The sequence below is a fragment of the Martes martes genome (genome assembly GCF_963455335.1).
Source record: "Martes martes genome assembly, chromosome: 1".
Taxonomy (NCBI): domain Eukaryota; kingdom Metazoa; phylum Chordata; class Mammalia; order Carnivora; family Mustelidae; genus Martes; species Martes martes.
Genome location: NC_137888.1, coordinates 4,714,146 through 4,733,608, shown reverse-complemented (window position 1 = coordinate 4,733,608; position 19,463 = coordinate 4,714,146). Strand labels below are relative to the sequence as shown.

Sequence of the window (19,463 nt, the reverse complement as noted above, 5' to 3'; positions counted from 1 at the left end):
ATCTTTGCAAATCAAACATCTGATAAGTGTTAATATCCAAAATACATAACGAACTCAGACAACTTAGTATCAGAACAACAATAAACACCAAAAAATAATCTGATTAAAGATTGGGCAAAGGACCGGAAGAGACATTTTTCCAAAGACATGCAGATGACCAACAGGTACACAAAAAGATGTTCAATATCATTAATCATCAGGGAAATAAGGTATCACTTCACACTTCTCAGATTTGCTATTATCAAAAAAAAAAAAAAACAAAAACAAAAACAAGAAATAACAAGTGTTGGCAAAGATAGGGAAACCTCACATACTGTTGGTGGGAATGGAAAGTGGTACAGCCACTGTGGAGAACAGTATGGAGGTTCCTCAAAAATTTTAAAATAGAACTACCATACAATCCAGTACTTCTATTTCTAGGTATTTATCTGAAACAAAAACACCAATTCAAAGAGATATATGCACCCCCATTACCTGCAGTGTTATTTACAATAGCCAAGATATGGAAGCAACTTAAGGGTCTACAGATAAGTGGATAAAGACTATATGGGGTGTGTGCGTGTGTGTGTGTGTGTGTGTATAAAATTGATTATTACTCAGACATAAGAAAATGAAATTTTGTTACTTGTGACAACATGGATGGACCTAGATGGTGTTATGCTAAGTGAAATAAGTCAAAGAAAGACAGACACCATATGATTTCAGTTACATGTGGAATCTAAAAAAACAGAACAAATGTTCAGACAAAACAAAACAAGAAGAGACTTACAGAGAACAAATTGTTGGTTACCAGAGTGGGGAGGTGAACTAGGTGAAGAGGATTAAGAGGTACACAATTTCAATAATATTGTAAAATGTTGTCTGGTGATGAATGGTAACAACATTTACCGGGGGGATCACTTTTTATGTATGAAAGTATCAAATCACTATGATGTACTCCTGAAAGGGATAGGATATTGTATGTCATAGCTATACCTTAACTCTAGAAAAATGTAATTTATTTACTGATCATGGTCACCACTGTCACTTTCTTCTTCTCTTCAAGTAGATCCAACATTCCATCAGGTGTCTTTTGTCTTCTGACTGTAGGACTTCCTTTAAGATTTTTACTAGTGCAGGTCCACAGCTGGTAAGTTCTTTCAGCTTTCGTGTGTTCGAAAAAAACCTTTATTTTTTTAAAGATTTTATTTATTTATTTGGCACGGAGAGAGAGATCACAAGTAGGCAGAGCAGCAGGCAGAGATAGAGGGGAGGCAGACTCCCTGCCGAGCAGAGAGCCCGATGCGGGGCTCGATCCCAGGACCCTGAGATCATGACCTGAGCCGAAGGCAGAGGCTTAACCCACTAAGCCACCCAGGTGCCCCAAAAACCTTTATTTTTGAAGTAAAAATATTCTACTGGATATAGATACAGATTTCTAGATTTACAAATTCCATTTCCTTTCAGTACTTCAAAGATGTTGCTTCTCTGTTTTCTGACATTGATTCTGAAGGGAAATCTGCTGTCATCCTTGTTTTTGTTCCTCCCTGTGTAGCGTATCTTTTTCCTCTGGCTGTTTTACATGTTTTGTCTTTAGACTGCTCCTGAGAAATTTGACTATGATGTGCCTTGGTGTACTTTTCTTCATGTATCTTGTGCTTAGGGTTTGTAGATCTCCTTGGATCTGTGAGTTTATAGTGTCCATCAAATTTGAAAATTTTCAACCAGTATTTCAACTGTATATTTATTTTGTTTGTTTGTTTCACCATCCATTCCTCTGGGGACTCTATTTGTGTATCAAGCTACTTGACATATTTTTTTCCAATTTTCTTTGGGATAGATTTTATTTTTTAGGGCCATCTTAGGTTTACAGAAAACTTTTGTAGAAAGTAGAGTGTTCCCCAAAGGGATACACTCCTTTTACCCACCCAGTCTCTCTCATTATTAGCATGTTCTTTAGTGTTATGTCTTTCTTACAACTAAGGAGTCAGTATTGATATATTATGATGAAGTAAAGCTCACAGTTTACCTGGAGGTTCCTTCTACGCTGTGCAGTTCTATGGAGAGTGTTCTGTACCCAACATTAAGGTATCCTCCAGAAGTTCCACTGCTTAAAAATGTCCTGTGATCCATGCATTCATCCTTCCTCTCCTCCCCACAGTCCCTGGAAAGCACTGATCTTTTTATTGTTTCTGTATAGTTGTGCTCTTTCCAGAAGGTCATAGAGTTGTAATCATACAGTTTATAGCCCTTCAAGGTTGGCTTCTTTCACTTAGTGATATGCTTTGATGGTTCCTCCATGTCTCTTTTCCAAGGTTGAGTAGTAACACTCCATTGTATGGATATACCATAATTTGTTTATTTTTAAAGAAAAAATTTATTCTGATGCTTGTTATAATGTAAAGGAAGACTTTATTCAAGACTATTGCAAATGGAACTCATGACTGCTCCAACAGGGGAGACAAATTTTTCTCAACTCCAAACACAGCAAGGACAAGTGGGGATTCTAGCCAAAGGGCAGAGTGAGGGGATCAGTCAATAGAAGATTACCCAGAAGTGCATAAAGGCTAAAGGCAAGACTGACTCACATATCAAAGTAAGATGAAGAACTTGATCAGACATCGGAGTGGCCAGATGTCAAAGAGAGAGGTTGACTGAGTAGGAGTCTTACTAGAACTAACCTGGGGGAGGACAGACAGAAGGTCAAGGTCAAAGACTAGCCCAGAAGAGGGCTCACAGGAGCCTGACTAAAGTTTCAGCAAGGAGAGAGTCTTTGTTTTTACCTACTCGCATACTAAAGGACCGTTTTGTTGCTTCCAAATTTTTACAATTACACATACAGCTGCTTAAAAATTCGCATGTAGAAACCTACATGTGGCCCCCATCTGGGGGTGCACTGGGGTAGTGCACTGGGGCAGTCAAAGGGATCACCTGCTTCTTACAGCCCCTCAAGGATCACTTTCCTCTATCGCCTGATGGCCAGTCTTGGTAACAGTCGCTCTATATGTCTTGTAGGCTTGTTGTTTCAGAGAAAAGGGTAAATTCAGCCCCTGGCACTCAACCTTGGCCATGAGCAGAAGTCCCAGTCAGATGCTATTAACTACAGTAAATGAAAGAGGAAACAATCCCTAGAATTATTTTTTTTTCTTTGCTTGCCCAAGGTCATACTGTTGATTACTATTTGCTGGGGGACAGGAGCTGGCCAGGGGTGGTTCTGCTTCAAGTAGGCCATCTGCATTCCAGTCCTTAGAACAGAAAGGGGAAGAGGGTACTTGACATGAGCGTGCAAGGTGACCTAGCCTTGTTGATTCATGAGACATGACAGACGAAAAATCCCGCTCTTGCTGACACCCAGACCTAAGTCTAAGTGGCTGAAAACTGAAGAATGTGAATTTCCTGTACTGCCAAAGGAAAGATTATGAGGCCATTTTACTTGACGGATTATTCCAGAAAAATCCCAACATCAATCAAGGGGGACCCTGAGACATTCAGGAAGACCTGATGCTACCCCGTACCCTGGGGGCTACCCCATGAGCCAGTCCTCCTTCTGCTCAGATCTGCACTCCAGCTATCACTGGTTAGCATAGTCCGGGCACCCCCTACCTCAGCCACTCAGTTCTATACTAGCATCTACATGAAAAGGGTGAAACCAGATTTTCAAGCATCCATTCAAAAATCTATAAGATTATTAAAGTCATAATGTCTTCACAACAAGAAGTAAAATTAAATGAGAAGACATGACTGTCCATCTTGTAAATTCTCACGGATGTAGCAATCCTGTGTTTATTAGACATGCACTAGGTAGGGCTTGGGGTCAGGAAAACCAGAACATTGATGAGAAGAACATATTCATGTGTAAGTGGAAGGTGGCACAGCCACCAGAAGAGATGATGTCATCTCCACCCCCTAAAACATGCAGTGTCATGCAAAAACACTCAATTGCATGACAAATCTCCAAAGTGGCAGTTAAACAGGAGTAGTCATTGAATTCCTTTATTTGACAGGAAACCCAAGAAAGAAATAGCAGATTAACATGTACAAGCATAGCTGTTTGAAGTTTCAGGTTTTTCTGTAAGTGACACTTTGTAGATTATAAACATGTTTCTATAACACATCATTAACATTTCCAGCCTGCCAAGTAAAAGGCACTCACTCCTTCTGTTTGTCAGGTTTAGAGGTCTCTGTACAAATTTCATTTGCTTCATTTTAATTACTTGGGGTATCAACTTTTCATAGCTCTTGATTAAAGCCGATCTTTATCTTTCTTTCCTAAGTGTGTTCTTGTTCAGGTGCTGGAATTCATGAACGTGTCACAGAGATCAAAATATAGTTGGGAAAATGACTAGCTAGCAGAATGAACCACACTCTAATGTTTGATTGCTTACATCAAAGAGATCATATGCAGGAATTCAGAAACATTTCATAATTTGCTCATGTTGTGAAGTCTTCAAGCAACACCTACTTGCTTGCTGCAGAAATTATTACAAAGATGCCACAGCTACCTGGTGCATAAGACAACAATCAAAGCCACATTCTCTTTGCCCTGACATTGTATTGTGTCAGTCTACTGTAGCACTTACAAGGTGAGACGTAAAAAAATTTAAAACACTGTTTGCTAACTAGAGTCTAGCTGTGAGCTTGTTTTTCAGGGCTTTGTTAAATCTGTAAAATGACACAGTATGTCCCATATGTATACCTTTTTTATGTCTATGAATCTCAGACTGTGTTCCTGAGTTGACATATAAGAATGTAATTTTTAAGGTATATAATGTGTTATTATAGAAGGGACACAATCAACTCTGGATTTTCTCTTTGGCAACATCTAGCAACATGGGACACAGTCAAAAATGTTATAATAGGTTAAAATGATCCTTCTTTTACTTCACAAGGAAGACAAGAATATTCGATTCATTCTGTTTCAGTTACATTACACTTTAATGCCAGGCTCTTATTCCACTTGGCCTGTGTGTCCTCCTTCCTTCCCTTCTCCTCCCTACTCCCCCACTGCCTGCCTCTAGGATGGGTTACAAGAGTGGGGTGGGGGAGTAACAAGAACAGGAGGCAAACACACTGGGTTTGAGACACTGGAAGTCTGAGTTAGAGTATTGATTAGTCAAAATACAGGGATACCTGGGTGGCCCAGCTGGTTAAATGTCTGCCTTCAGCTCAGGTCATGATCTCAGGGTCCAGGGATCCAGCCCCACATTGGGCTCCCTGCTCATCAGAGAGTCTGCTTCTCCCTCTGCCCCTCCCCTGCACTTGTACTCTTTCTCCCTGACAAATAAATAAGTAAAATCTTTTTTTAAATCAAAACACAATATATTTGGGCTACAGTTAAACTTACCCACTTGCTATCACTCATTTCATGTCTTAGCTCCAGCAACACAAGGCATTTTGAAACCCAATAAAGGGATGCTTGAACGTCTCAAAGAATTCCCCAGCAGTGTCAGAATGAACTGACCGTAGGGTTTTCATTGGTTCTCAGCTGATGGCACTTTGCCATTTGTCACTGCCCACCCCATACCCCGCCCCCACTCCCGACCCAATCCCGGTCCCAAGCAGGCATAGAGGGAACAAAGCAGAGGAACCGTACTCACCAGCCTTGATGTGGACATCCTGACTTCTAATTTTCCCTGAAGGATTTTCAGCTGTGCAATAATAAGTATTATCATGGATTAAGGTACTAAAGCTTGAAGGAGGGAAGGGAAAAATTTGGAGAGTGCCGTTGGGGTGGACGTGGCGGATCCCGGGGACATCGTAGATCTCCTCGCCCGTCGCTAGGTACCATCTGAGAGACACAGGAGGGACGCCTGCAGCGGGGCAGGGCACCAGGGTCCCCGTGGTGCTCGCAAACACTACCTCTTGCAGAGATGCATTGACAAAGTAGAGGCTGGAGTGAAGGTCCTCACTGAAAACTACAAGAAAACAACACAAGAATCGGTCAGTAAGGCTCGTGTTCCAAACTTGGCCTTCAGTCACTCTGGCCCCGCAAGGTTGTTTTGAGAAACAATCACCAGGCCTGACTAAAATGAAATAATTCAAAATTGTTCAACTACTATGGACAGAGAAGCTGGTATTAAAGAATAAGCTACTATCCTCACTTCATACCTTGTACACTAACTGATAAGCTACCCCCGACCTTAACTTTTAATGGATTACTTACCAGCCTGTTCCCCACACCCCCTTCTGCCTCCACAGTACTGACCGTGACTGGGATTTAGGCTGTGTATTTTGTATGCATCTATTGTTTTTCTCCCCCCTCTAGAGCCTGAGTCCCAGGAGAACAAGGTCATGATTTGTTCATGCTCTAACCCAGAGCCCAGAGCCCAACACCCAGCCAGTGCAGGGTGAACAGAAGCTAAAGGAATCAATGACTAGGTCCAGTGCTAGGACTAACTGGCTCTGGTTGGGAGGTACACTGAGAGATATTTTGGAATGAAATTAGTCACAATTTTGAAAAATTAAATCTATGTTTGTAGGTAAAACATTTTAAAAAGCACAATCAGTTTTCTACAAACAGTATCCAATCAATGATGCATTTTTTTTTTTTATTGAAAAGGTGCAGCAATAATACAGAGAATTCTGATGGAAGCATCACTCAATTCCACTATCCTATGACAGTTTCTATTCTGATTTTTATACTTCCTCTCCTGGTCCACCGGCCTACATGCTGTACCTACATGATTATTTTATGTAATAATGTGTACACGCAAAATATGCAATTGTTATAGGCTGTGCTTCTTTCTCCTAACATTATCTCATATACCAAATTCCATATTTCTATACAAACCTTGCAAGCAAATAGTGGATCCACATTTTCCCTAATGATTTTCTAGACAATTCTCCTGATCTTAGTTATTTTTTATCTTATTTTTAAATTTTTTTAAATTTCTTTTCAGTGTTCCAGAATTCATTGTTTATGCACCACACCCAGTGCTCCATGCAATACGTGCCCTCCACAATACCCATCACCAGGCTCACCCAACCACCCGCCCCTCTCCCCTCCAAAACCCTCAGTGATCTTAGTTATTTAAATTGTTTCTGTTTTAATTGCTATCAATAAAATATCTACAAACCAGTTCAGACATATTTGGCTTTTTAATTCATTGACTGAGTGCTCATGTTGCACTCAGTAACAAATAGTCATGGAGGGTCATTTATGTGAACAAAGGGTACAACTTCTAGAGTCCAAAAATTAACCCGAAGATTTTAAAATGTCACAAAGACCTACTTCTCAGATGTTAGCATTTAATATATGACTTCCTATAAACAAATCCTCATCACATAGTCACAAGAGAGAAAAGAAGCCCTCAATACTTGGAATTAATCTCATTGGGCAGAGATGAGAATATTAGGGAGAACCTGTACCATCCCAGGCCATGTTATGAAACTCAAACTGTTATTCTAGTCTTGTGAACAGCAGATCTGCCAGAGGAGTACAGGCTCCCCTTGGCAGAAGAAGATGTGCCTATTCAGGAGGGTTGTCACTTGACCAAGGATTCAGGTCTAGGACGTTGCAGATACGGGATTCAGTTTTTCTGATGAAGCTCAAACCTCATTATACAGTTGCCTTTACTCTATAAAGCCAATTCCCAGGGAAGCTCTGTTTATATGATTCAGCATCCCCTAGCCAGCTCCCATGAACATCCACCCACTTCCTCTTCTATCTCTCTCTCGGGAAGCACTCACCAGTTTGCTCACCAGGGCCAGCACTGACTGTCTCTGAGCTGGCAAACAGAGGGGATACCGTGGGTCAAAAGATGGCAAAGAAAAATCCACTTTGTAAGTGATAGGTTTACTAAAAAAGAAGACAGGCAGGGGTGTTCATCAAGTAGTAATGGTTTGATGGCTTTTTCTGCCAACCATAGCTAAAGACTTTAGCAATGCTCCATAAATCAGAATATGAAAATTATTGCTAACTAAGAAATTGGCTCAGATCGGAAGCACAGTTAATAGTTAAACATTACAGCTTTCAACTCAAATAAAAACGCTGATAGTGGCACTGTGATTTTACATTTGAGCTTTCTAGGAAACTGACATCACCCCAAACACATTGTTAGGAGTGAGGTAACTGTCACTCTTCGAGGCTAATTAATTCCACCCAGATCCTTTTTTGTTCCCTCCCCACGTGACTCTTCTGTCAACTGGATTTGGGTAATTCGAACTAAATAAAATTTAGTCATATTTCAATTCATTCTCTTGTCTCATAAAAGTAGCCTTGTTAAGAATAGCAAGTCTTTGAAAACGTGAATGTATATAAGGAATATTTCATATATAAATGTGAAATTATTTAAATGACTGCAAGAAAAATGCAAAATAAATGTTTAATCCTAGTAGTTAAGAAGATAAGTGACCCACAGGGGATTACTGTCACTTCTCCTTATGTTTTTTAAAGGTACTTCACATTAGTCTTTCTACTTCACACCACTGGGTTTAATAATGTAACATAAACTCATTCTCTAAGATACACATCATATGGCCACAGGCAAGAGAAAACCCAAACTACATTCCAGCAGCTTCTGTTTCTTCCATCTAAGGGGCCATCCATCTGCTTAAATAATAGTACTTCATTTTATGGCATGCTGCATGCACTTTAAACACAGCAACACTAGCTCCCTCCAGTAAGGGCACGGGCAATCTCACTGTGAATTACGTGTGTGTGAAATTTCCCTGAAACTAACTGCAGTTTAATAACAGAAAGCTAAACAAAACATTCAGCATAATCTTGCCACACAACATGGCGTATAAAATCCTGGGGTGTGGAGACTAAGGACGCTGATGGAAGGGGCTTTGGAGAATTGTTCTTTCATCGGCAGATTTCTGCATGGTTTATATTGTTATAACAGATGGTATAAGCAGGGCTCCCGTGACAACATAAAGAAGAACGTTACACTAAAAAATAGAATAAGTCTATATTGCGTGCTTTAAATTCCAGATCTGGCCAGGTGAAGAGACATGAAAGAAATGCTAGAGAATGCAATGACATGATCTCTCCTTCGTGTGAGAGTATTAATGGAGAATCTGCCCTATACCAGTCTTGACGCAAGGCCCCAGGAATGAAAATTCACAGGAGTCTGGGTACTGATCTCAAGGAATTTTTGGTCTAGAGGGTGCCACAGTCAGTAAAGAGATCAATGATAATTCTTCCCTGAGTGTTGTCACAGAATTATTCACAAAATTCTACAAGAGCAGAAAGGAGAGAGACTACCCCAGCCTGGGGAATATGAGGGGAACTCTCCAGAGAGAAGAGGAAAGGAGATGCTAGGCAGAGAGCCTATAAATGTTAGGACACAGAGTCATCACAGACAGGAGAGAAGCAAGAAGATATCAGGTAATGGGAACTTCATGGCTGAACTAAGAGTGATGCATAATTTGAGAGAGAGAGTTTGAGGTTCTTTATACTCACTTATTCTGACACACTTGCTCATCACCTACTATTGACCTGGCACTGTGCTAAAGGCTTCAGACACAAGAACAACCAATACTTGGAGGGTGATCTCAGGAAGCTTCCATTTCAGATGTTTATTTATAAACTATAGATTATAAGGGGTATCAGATCTCATGCTAAAAAGCATGAGCTTAATTCTGCGGGCAACAGGAAGCCCCACCCATAAATATATACCCAAGAGAAATGAATACGCATGTCCATGAAAATGCCTGTACACAGTGTTTAAAGCAGCATCATTGACAATAGTCAGATATGCAAACAACTGCAGTTGTCCATCAACTGAAGAACCGATCAACAAAATCTGGTGTGTCCCATGAGTGGAGCTGTATTCAGTAGCAATGAGAAATGAAATACTGATGCATGATACAGACACAGATGACCCTTGATAACATCATGCTAAGTGAAAAAATGCCCATCACAAAAGGCCACACACTCTACAATTATGTAAATTCACATGAAATGTCCAGAAGAGACAACTCTGTAGGAACAGAAAGAAATGGTTTCCTTAGAGCTGTGGGTGAGGGTGAGGGGGTTATAGGTGGCAGATTTTCTTCCTGAGATGATTAAAATGGTCCAAACCTGACCATGGTGAAGATTGTACAGATATATAAATTTACTAAAAACCACTGAATTGTACAAATGGGTAAATTTTAATCTATGTAAATGATATTTCAGCAAAGCTGTTTTAAAAAAAAATAGAGAATCAGTGAAAGTTTTGATGCAGAAAAGTTGACGCTTTCCCAAATTGTAGTTTAAAGAAGTAAACAATGGATTTACAAGGAGTGGAGACTAGAGACAGGAAGTCCTATTAGGCTGCTATGGGCATGACTACTAACTGCCTGGTCATTGGCAAAGGGAAGAGAAAGCCTAACTGTATGAACATGTCTGATGTGATCCTGCTGGAATGTGTGGGCAGGGCCTTGGAAAGAATGAGACTGAGGAAGAGGAAAAGTCATTATTGTCAAATTCAATAGTTTTCATGCCTGGCTGCATCATTGCTATGTGAACGAAAATAGAGAACATACAAGGCAGAGCTGGTTGGGCAGAGAAAACAACAGTATCAGATTCTCTAAGGTTAAGAGGGCACTGACTTTGGGTCACCCACTAGTGAGGTGGGAAAAGGGGTCTAAGACCCCAGAGAGAGATGTCATAATCAGGGAATCTGAAGCCCGCCATTCAGTAAGATGTACCAAGGAGAGTGTAAAGAACAACAAGAGACAAAAACCAGAGATGGGGTGGGTCAGAGACTGGATGAAATAGGTGAGGGGATTAAGAGTACAATTATCTTGATGAGCACTGAGTAACATATGGAAGTGTTGGATCACTATATTGTATATCTGAAACTAATATAATATTGTATATTATGCTGAAATGAAAATTTGAAAAATAAAATCAAAGTTAAAAAGAAAACAGAAATGGGGGCGTGCCTTGGGTGGCTCAGTTAAGTGTCTGGCTTCAACTCAGGTCATGATCCCAGGGTCCTGGGAGTGAGCCCCACATTGGGCTGCCCGCTAAGCAGGGAGTCTCTTTCTCCCCTTTCCTCTGCCCTTCCCTGCTGCTTATGCTTGCACGCTCTCTCTCTCCCTCTCTCTCAAATAAATAAATAAAAATCTAAAAAAAAAAAAAAACAGAGATGCATCTTTAGGGATACTTAATATATAAAAGATGAGCAAAGGAAGGATTAAGATGGCAGAAGAGTAGGAGACTGAGATATCATCAGGTCCCAGGAGTTCCACTAGATAGTTATCAAACCATTCTGAACACTTACAAAGTCAACAGGAGATAGAAGAGTAGAAGAGTAGCAATTCTAGGAACAGAAAATCGACCACTTTCTGGAAGATAAGATGTGTGGAGAAGTGAATCCGAGGCAATATATGGGAATAGAGATCGTGGGGGGAGGGGCCGGCTCCCATCAAGTGATAGAGCAGTGGAGCACAAAATCAGAACTTTTAGAAGTCTGCTCAACTGAGGGAAATTGCTCCAGAGGCTAAGTGGGGGGTGGAGCACTCATGGGGACAGTGTGGTCTCAGAACCTTCAGGGACACAAAAAGACTAAGGGTGCCCGAGTGTGGCAGAGCCCCCAGGTATTGGAGTGGGGACGTTGGCTACAGAGACAGAGTTGGAGCCGAGGAGTGAGCTCTCAGCTCGGGGATACCTTAAACCATGATCCGAGGCACAGTCCCCAAGCGGGGACTACACAAGTGGGAGATCCGGGGAGACCCCCTCCTTTCTCCTCCAGGAGGAGCAGCATGGGAGCATGCTGCAGGAATCTGCTGGGTTTGAAGACTCCAAACAGGGTCGTGCACCAGAGATAGAAACACTTGGTCACAGGCAGGGTGAGCTCCAACTGCAACCACCAGGGAAATGGGAGGGATTGACTGCTTTTCTCTGAGGGCACACTGAAGAGTGGGGCTCAGAGCTCTCGGTTCCACTGGCCAGAGATTGGGAGGGCAACATTTTCATTCCCGTCCTTCGGAGCTCTACGGAAAGCGCTCAGGGAACAAAAGCTCCCGAGGGCAAACCTGAGCAGATTACTTAGCCTGGCCCCTGGCAAGGGTGGTGAAATTCCGCCTCAGGCAAAGACATTTGAGAATCAAAGCAACAGGCATCTCCCCCAGAAGATCAGCAAGAACATCCAGCCAAGACCAAGCTCACCCACCAATGAGAACTGTGGAATTCCAGAGCTAAGGGAAATGCAGCATATAGAATTCATGACTATTTTCCTGTTTCTTTAGTCTTTCAAAGTTAAAATTTCTTAATTTTATTTTTTTCTTATTCTATTTTTTAAAATGTTTCCTCTTACCTATTTTAATGTTTTTTTTAACTATTTTATCTTATCAATGCCTTTTTAAAAGTCTTTTTTAAATTTTCATTGTTAAAGTCATATTTTATCCCTTCATTGTACTTAACCTTATTTCTTATATACATATAAGTTTTTTTTTCTTTAAAATTTTGGGATACAATTTCTCCTAATAGATCGAAATATACCCTAAATCTAGTGCATATCCTTGTTCTAGTCTCCAGCCTGCTCATGTCTTTCCTCTTTTTTTTCTTTTTTTTTAACGAACTTCTTATCTTATCAATCACATTTTTTAGAATTTTTTAATTTTCATCTTCACATTCTTATTCCATCCCTTCATCATGTTTACCCATATATATATACACACACACACACACACACACACATATATATGTGTGTGTGTGTGTATATACACATATATGTGTATGTATATGTGTATATATATGTGTGTGTGTGTATATATATATGTTTTTCTTTCTTTAAAATTTTGGGAGGTAGTTTCTTCTAACAGACCAAAATATACCCAAAATCAAGTGTGTGGCTCTGTTCTATTCACCAGTCTAATATATAATTTTTTTCTTTTTTTCCCTTTTTCTTCTTCCCCCTGTTTTGGGTCTCTTCTGATTTGGTTAGTGTATGTTTTTCTGGGGTTGTTGCCACCTTTTTAGTATTTTCTTCTCTTATTCATCTATTCTTACCTGGATAAAATGACAAGGCAGAAAAACTCACCACACACACACACAAAAAAATCCTAAGAGGGAGTACCAATGGCTAGGCACCCAATCAATACAGACATTAATAATACGTCAGAACTAGAGTTCAGAATGATGATTCTCAAGGTGCTAGCTGGGCTCAAAAAAAAAAAAAAAAAAGAATGGAAAATATTATAGAATCCCTTTCTAGAGAAATAAAAGAACTAAAATCTAACCAAGTGAAATTTTTTTAAAAAAGCTATTAATGAGGTGCAATAAAAAATTGAGGCACTTACTGCTAGGATAAATGAGGCAGAAGAGAGAATTAGTGATATAGAAGACCAAATGACAGAGAATAAAGAAGCTGAGAAAAAGAGATAAACAGCTACTGGACCACAAGAGAAGAATTCAAGAGATAAGTGATACCATAAGATGAAACAATATTAGAATAAAAGAGATCCCAAAAGAAGAAGAAGGAAGAGAGGGACAGAAGGCATACTGGAGCACATTATAGCAGAGAATTTCCCTAATTTGGCGAAGGGAACAAATATTAAAATCCAGGAGGCACAGAGAACCCCCCCTCAAAATCAATAAAAATAGGTCCACACCCCGTCACCTGATAGTAAAATTTACAAGTCTTAGCGACAAAGAGAAAATCCTGAAAGTGGCTTGGGACAAGAGGTCTGTAACATACAATGGCAGAAATATTAGATTGGCATACCTACCCACAGAGACCTGGCAGGCAAGAAAGGACTGGCATGATATATTCAGAGCACTAAATGAGAAAAATATGCAGCCAAGAATACTATATCCAACTAGGCTGTCATTGAAAATAGGAGGAGAGATAAAAAGCTTCCAGAACAAACAAAAATTAAATGATATTTGCAAACATCAAACCAGCCCTACAGGAAATCTTAAAGGAGGTCCTCAAAGCAAAGAGAGAGCCTAAAAGTAACAGACCAGAAAGGAACAGAGACAATATACAGTAATAGTCACCTTGCAGGCAATACAATAGTACTAAATTCATATATTTCAATAGTTAACCTGAATGTAAATAGGCCAAATGCCCCAATCAAAACACAAAGGGTATCAGAATGGATAAAAAACAAGACCCATCAATATGCTATCTACAAGAAACTCATTTTAGACCCCAAGACACCTCCAGATTTAAAGTGAGGGGGTGGAAAACAATTTAAAACCATGCTACTGGACATCAAAAGAAAACTGGAATGGCAATTCTTATATCAGATAAATTAGATTTTAAGCCAAAGACTATAATAAGAGATGAGGAAGGACACCATATCATACTTAAAGGGTCTGTCCAACAAGAAGTTCTAAGAGTTTTAAATATATATGCACCTAACATGGGAGCAGCCAATTATATAAACCAATTAATAACAAAATCAAAGAAACACATCAACAATATTACAATAATACAATAATAGTAGGGTACTTTAACACCCCCCTTACTGAAATGGACAGATCATCTAAGCAATATATCAATCAATAAATAAAAGCTTAAATGATACACTGGACCAGATGGACATCACAGATATATTTAGAACATCCCATCCCCAAACAACAGAATATATATTCTTCTCCAGTGCACATGGAACATTCTCTAGAATAGATCACATCCTGGGTCACAAATCAGGTCTCAGCTGGTACCAAAAGATTGGGATCATTCCCTTCATATTTTCAGACCACAATGCTCTGAAACTAGAACTCAATCACAAGAGGAAGTTTGTAAAGAACTCATACACATGGAAGCTAAAGAGCATCCTACTAAAGAATGAATGGGTCAACCAGAAAATTAAAAAAAAAAAATTAAAAATCATGGAAACAAATGAAAATGAAAACACCAATGTTCAAAATCTTTGGGACACAAAAAAGCAGTCCTGAGAGGAAAGTATATAGCAATACAAGCCTTTCTCAAGAAACAAGAAACGTCTTAAGTACACAACCTAACCCTACACCTAAAGGAGTTGGAGAAAGAACAACAAAGAGAACCTAAGCCCAGCAGGAGAACAGAAATAATAAAGATCAGACCAAAAATCAATGAAATGGAAACCAAAAGAATAGTAGAACAGATCAACAAAACTGGGAGCTGGTTCTTTGAAAGAATTAATAAGATTGATAAACCCCTGGCCAGACTGATCAAAAAGAAAAGAGAAAGGACCCAAATTGATAAAATCATGAATGAAAGAGGAGAGATCACAACCAACACCAAAGAAATACAAACAATTATAAGAACATATTATGAGCAACTATACATCAGCAAATTTGGCAATCTGGAAGAAATGGATGCACTCCTAGAAACATATAAACTACCAAAACTGAACCAGGAAGAAAGAGAAAACCTGAACAGACCCATAACCAGTAAGGAGATTGAAGCAGTCATCAAAAATCTCCCAAAAACAAGAGCCCAGGGCCAGATGGCTTCCCAGGGGGAACTCTACCAAACATTTAAAGAATTAATGCCTATTCTTCTGAAACTGTTCCAAAAAATAGAAATGGAAGGAAAACTTCCAAACACTTTTTATGACGCCAATATTAACTTGACCCTAAAACCAGACAAAGACCCCATCAAAAAGGAAAATTACAGATCAATATCCTTGATGAACACAGGAGCAAAAATTCCCACCAAAATAACCAATAGAATCCAACAATATATTATAAGGATAATTCACCAGGACCAAGTGGGATTTGCTCCTGGGCTACAAGATTGGTTCAACATCTGCCAATCAATCACTGTGATACAATTTATTAATAAAAGAAAGAACAAGAACCACATGATACTCTCAATAGATGTTGAAAAAGCATTTGACAAAGTACAGCAATCCTTTCTTGATCAAAACTCTTCACATACCTCAATATCATCAAAGCCATCTATGAAAAACCCATAGTGAATATCATTCTCAATGGGGAAAAACTGAGAGCTTTTCTGCTAAGGTCAGGAACATGGCAGGAATGTCCAATATCACCACTGTTGTTCAACATAGTACTAGAAGTCCTAGCCTCAGCAATCAGACAACAAAAAGAAATAAAATGCATCTGAATCAGCAAAGAAGAAGTCAAACTCTCACTCTTTGCAGATGACATGATACTTTTTGTGGAAAACCCAAAAGACTCCACTCCAAAACTACTAGAACTCATACAGGAATTCAATAAAGTGTCAGGATATTAAATCAATGCATGGAAATCAGGTTCAATTCTAGACACAAACAGCAAGACAGAAGAAAGATAAATTAAGGAGTTGATCTCATTTACAATTGTACCCAAAACCATAAGATACTTAGGAATAAACCTAACCAAAGAGGCAAAGAATCTGTACTCAGAAAACAAAAATACTCATGAAAGAAATTGAAGAAGACACAAAGAAATGGAAAAACATTCCATGCACATGGAGTGGAAGAACAAATATTGTGAAAATGTCTATGCTACCCAAAGCAAACTATGCATTTAACATTATCCTTATCAAAATACCATCAACTTTTTTCAAAGAAATGGAACAAATAATCCTAGAATTTATATGGAACCAAAAAAGTCCCCAAATAGTCAGAGGAATGTTGAAAAGGAAAGCCAAAGTTAGTGGCATCACAATTTCAGACTTCAACTTCTATTACAAGCTATCATCATCAAGACAGTATGCTACTGGCACAAAAAAACAGACACATAGGTTAATGGAACAGAATAGAGAGCCCAGGTGCACCTGGGTGGCTCGGTGGGTTGGGCCTCTGCCGCTTCAGCTTGGGTCATGGTCTTGGGGTCCTGGGATCGGGCCCTGCATTGGGTTCTCTGCTCCAGAGGGAGCCTGCTTTCCCCTTTCTCTCTCTTCCTGCCTCTGCCTACTTGGGAAACTTGGACAGCCACATGCAGAGGAATGAAACTGGACCATTTCCTTACACCACACATGAAAATAGACTCAAAATGGATGAGAGACCTCAATGTGAGACAGGAATCCATCAAAATCCTTGAGGAGAACACAGGCAGAAACCTCGTCGACCTCAGCCACAGCAACTTCTTCCTAGAAACACAGCCAAATGCAAGGGAAACAAGGGCAAAAATGAACTATTGGGACTTCATTAAGATCAAAAGCTTTTGCACAGCAAAGAAACAGTCAATAAAACCAAAATACAACTGACAGAATGGGAGAAGATATTCACAAATGGCATATCAGATAAAAGGCTAGTATCTAAAAACTATAAAGAATTTATCAAACTCGACACCCAAAGAACAAATGATCCAGTCAAGAAATGGGCAGAAGACATGAACAGACATTTCGGCAAAGAAGACATCCAAATGGCCAACAGACACATGAGAAAGTGCTCCATATCACTCGGCATCAGGGAAATACAAATCAAAACCACAATGAGATACCACCTCACATGGGTCAGAAGGGCCAAAATTAACAAGTCAGGAAATGACAGATGCTGGAGAGGATGCAGATAAAGGGGAATCCACCTACACTGTTGGTGGGAATGCAAGCTGGTGCAGCCACTCTGGAAAACAGTATGGATGTCCCTCAAAAACTTGAAAATAGAGCTTCCCTACAACCCAACAATCGCACTACTGGGTATTTACCCTAAAAATACAAATGTAGTGATCACAGGCATCTGAATATTTATAGCAGCAAAGTCCACAATAGCCAAACTATGGAAAGAACCTAGATGTACATCCATGGATGAATGGATAAAGAAAATGTGGTCTATACATACAATGGAATACTATGAAGCCATCAAAAGAAATGAAATCTTGCCATTTGCAATGATGTGGGTAGAACTAGAGGGTATCATGCTAAGCGAAATAAATCAATCAGAGAAAGACTGTTGTCATATGATCTCTCTGATATAAGGAATTTGAGAGGCAGAGTGGGGGGCCGTCAGGGTTAGGGAGGGAAAAAATGAAACAAGATAGGACTGGGAGGAAGACAAACCATAAGAGACTCTTAATCTCAGGAAACAAACTGAGGATTCCTGGGGAATGGGGGAGTAGGGATAGGGTGGCTGGGTTATAGACATTTGAGGAGGGTATGTGCTATGGTGAGTGCTGTGAAATGTGTAATCCTGATGGTTCACAGACCTGTACCCCTGGGACAAATATGACATTATATGTTAATTTAAAAAATTAAAATTAAAAAAAATTAACATTATATGTTAATCAAAAAAAAAAGTGAGGGGTGCCTGGGTAGGTCAGTGTGTTAAGCCTCTGCCTTCAGCTTGGGTCATGATCCCAGGGTCCTGGGATTGAGCCCCATGTCAGGCTCTCTGCTCAGCAAGGGGCCTGCTTCCCCCTCTCTCTCTCTCTGCCTGCCTCTCTGCCTACTTGTGATCTCTGTCAAATAAATAAATAAAATCTTTTTTTTTTTTAAGTGAGCAAAGGATATCTGACCAAGGACTGGCACCCCAATCCATAATGGACTCCTCCAAATCAATAAGAAAAAGAGAACTTGATTTTTAAAAAATGTACAAAAGCTATTACACAAGTTGTCAATATGCACATGAAAAAATACTGCATGTAAATAGTCACAGAAAAGTCTAATTAAAAACATGAGGAGGGGTGCCTCCGTGGCTCAGTCAGTTAAGCATCAGCCTTCAGCTCATGTCATGATCCTGGGGTCCCGGGATCAAGCCCCACATCATGTTCCCTGCTCAGTGGAAAGTCTTTCTCCCTGTCCCTCTGCCTCTCCACCCCTCCAGCTTATGCTTGTTCTCTCACTCTCTCACTTTCAAAAAAATATAATCATAAAAAAAAAGCAGCAGTTACCATTATTAAAGTGGAAAAGACAGAATATACTGAGTGTCTCATTTGCTGCAGGTGAGAGTATAAACTGATAAAATCAGTATGGAAAACTGTTCACCAGTATCTACTAAAGTGGGACATATGCATATCTTTTTTTTTTTTAAGATTTTATTTGTTTATTTGACAGACAGAGATCACAAGTAGTCAGAGAGGCAGGCAGAGAGAGAGAGGAGGAAGCAGGCTCCCGGCTGAGCAGAGAGTCTGATGCGGGGCTCGATCCCAAGACCCTGGGATCATGACCTGAGCCAAAGGAAGAGGCTTCAACCCACTGAGCCACAAACGTGTCCCACATATGCATATCTTATGACTCAGCAATTCACCTGCTAGGTATTTATCCAACAGAAATGTATGCACACACTCACCAAATAACACACACTAGGATATTCATAGCAGTGCTGTTTGTAAATGCCCCCAACTGGAAATTGCTCAAATATCCATCAGTAATAAATAATATGATATATTTGTACTCTGCATCACTATATAATGGTAGGAATGAATAATCTATAATTACCAAAAAAAATCTCATAACCACAATGTTGAAGCAAAGCAAATAAAGACAATAAGAGTAAATAATATATTATTCCATTGATGTCAAGCATAAAAACAGAAAACACTAATCGATGATGTTAAGAATCACAGGTTGGCGGGCACAGAGATTGAAAAGACATAGGGGCATCCAGGCTGCCAGCTGTGTTCATTTTCTTGATCTGGGGGCTGTGTACACTGATGTGCTAAGCTAATG

At 39.7% G+C, this 19,463-nt stretch overlaps 1 protein-coding gene across 2 annotated transcripts in view; it reads right to left on the bottom strand.

The window, feature by feature from the left end:
* Nucleotides 1-19,463, bottom strand: part of DSCAM (DS cell adhesion molecule) — a gene marked incomplete at both ends in the record, with an annotated part of 750,628 nt that overhangs the window by 609,764 nt on the left and 121,401 nt on the right. For both annotated transcript variants that reach the window (XM_080825484.1, XM_080825483.1), the window contains one exon: nucleotides 5,577-5,894. In XM_080825484.1, coding sequence (XP_080681610.1) covers nucleotides 5,577-5,894 — 318 coding nt within the window. The remainder of the gene's footprint in view (nucleotides 1-5,576; nucleotides 5,895-19,463) is intronic.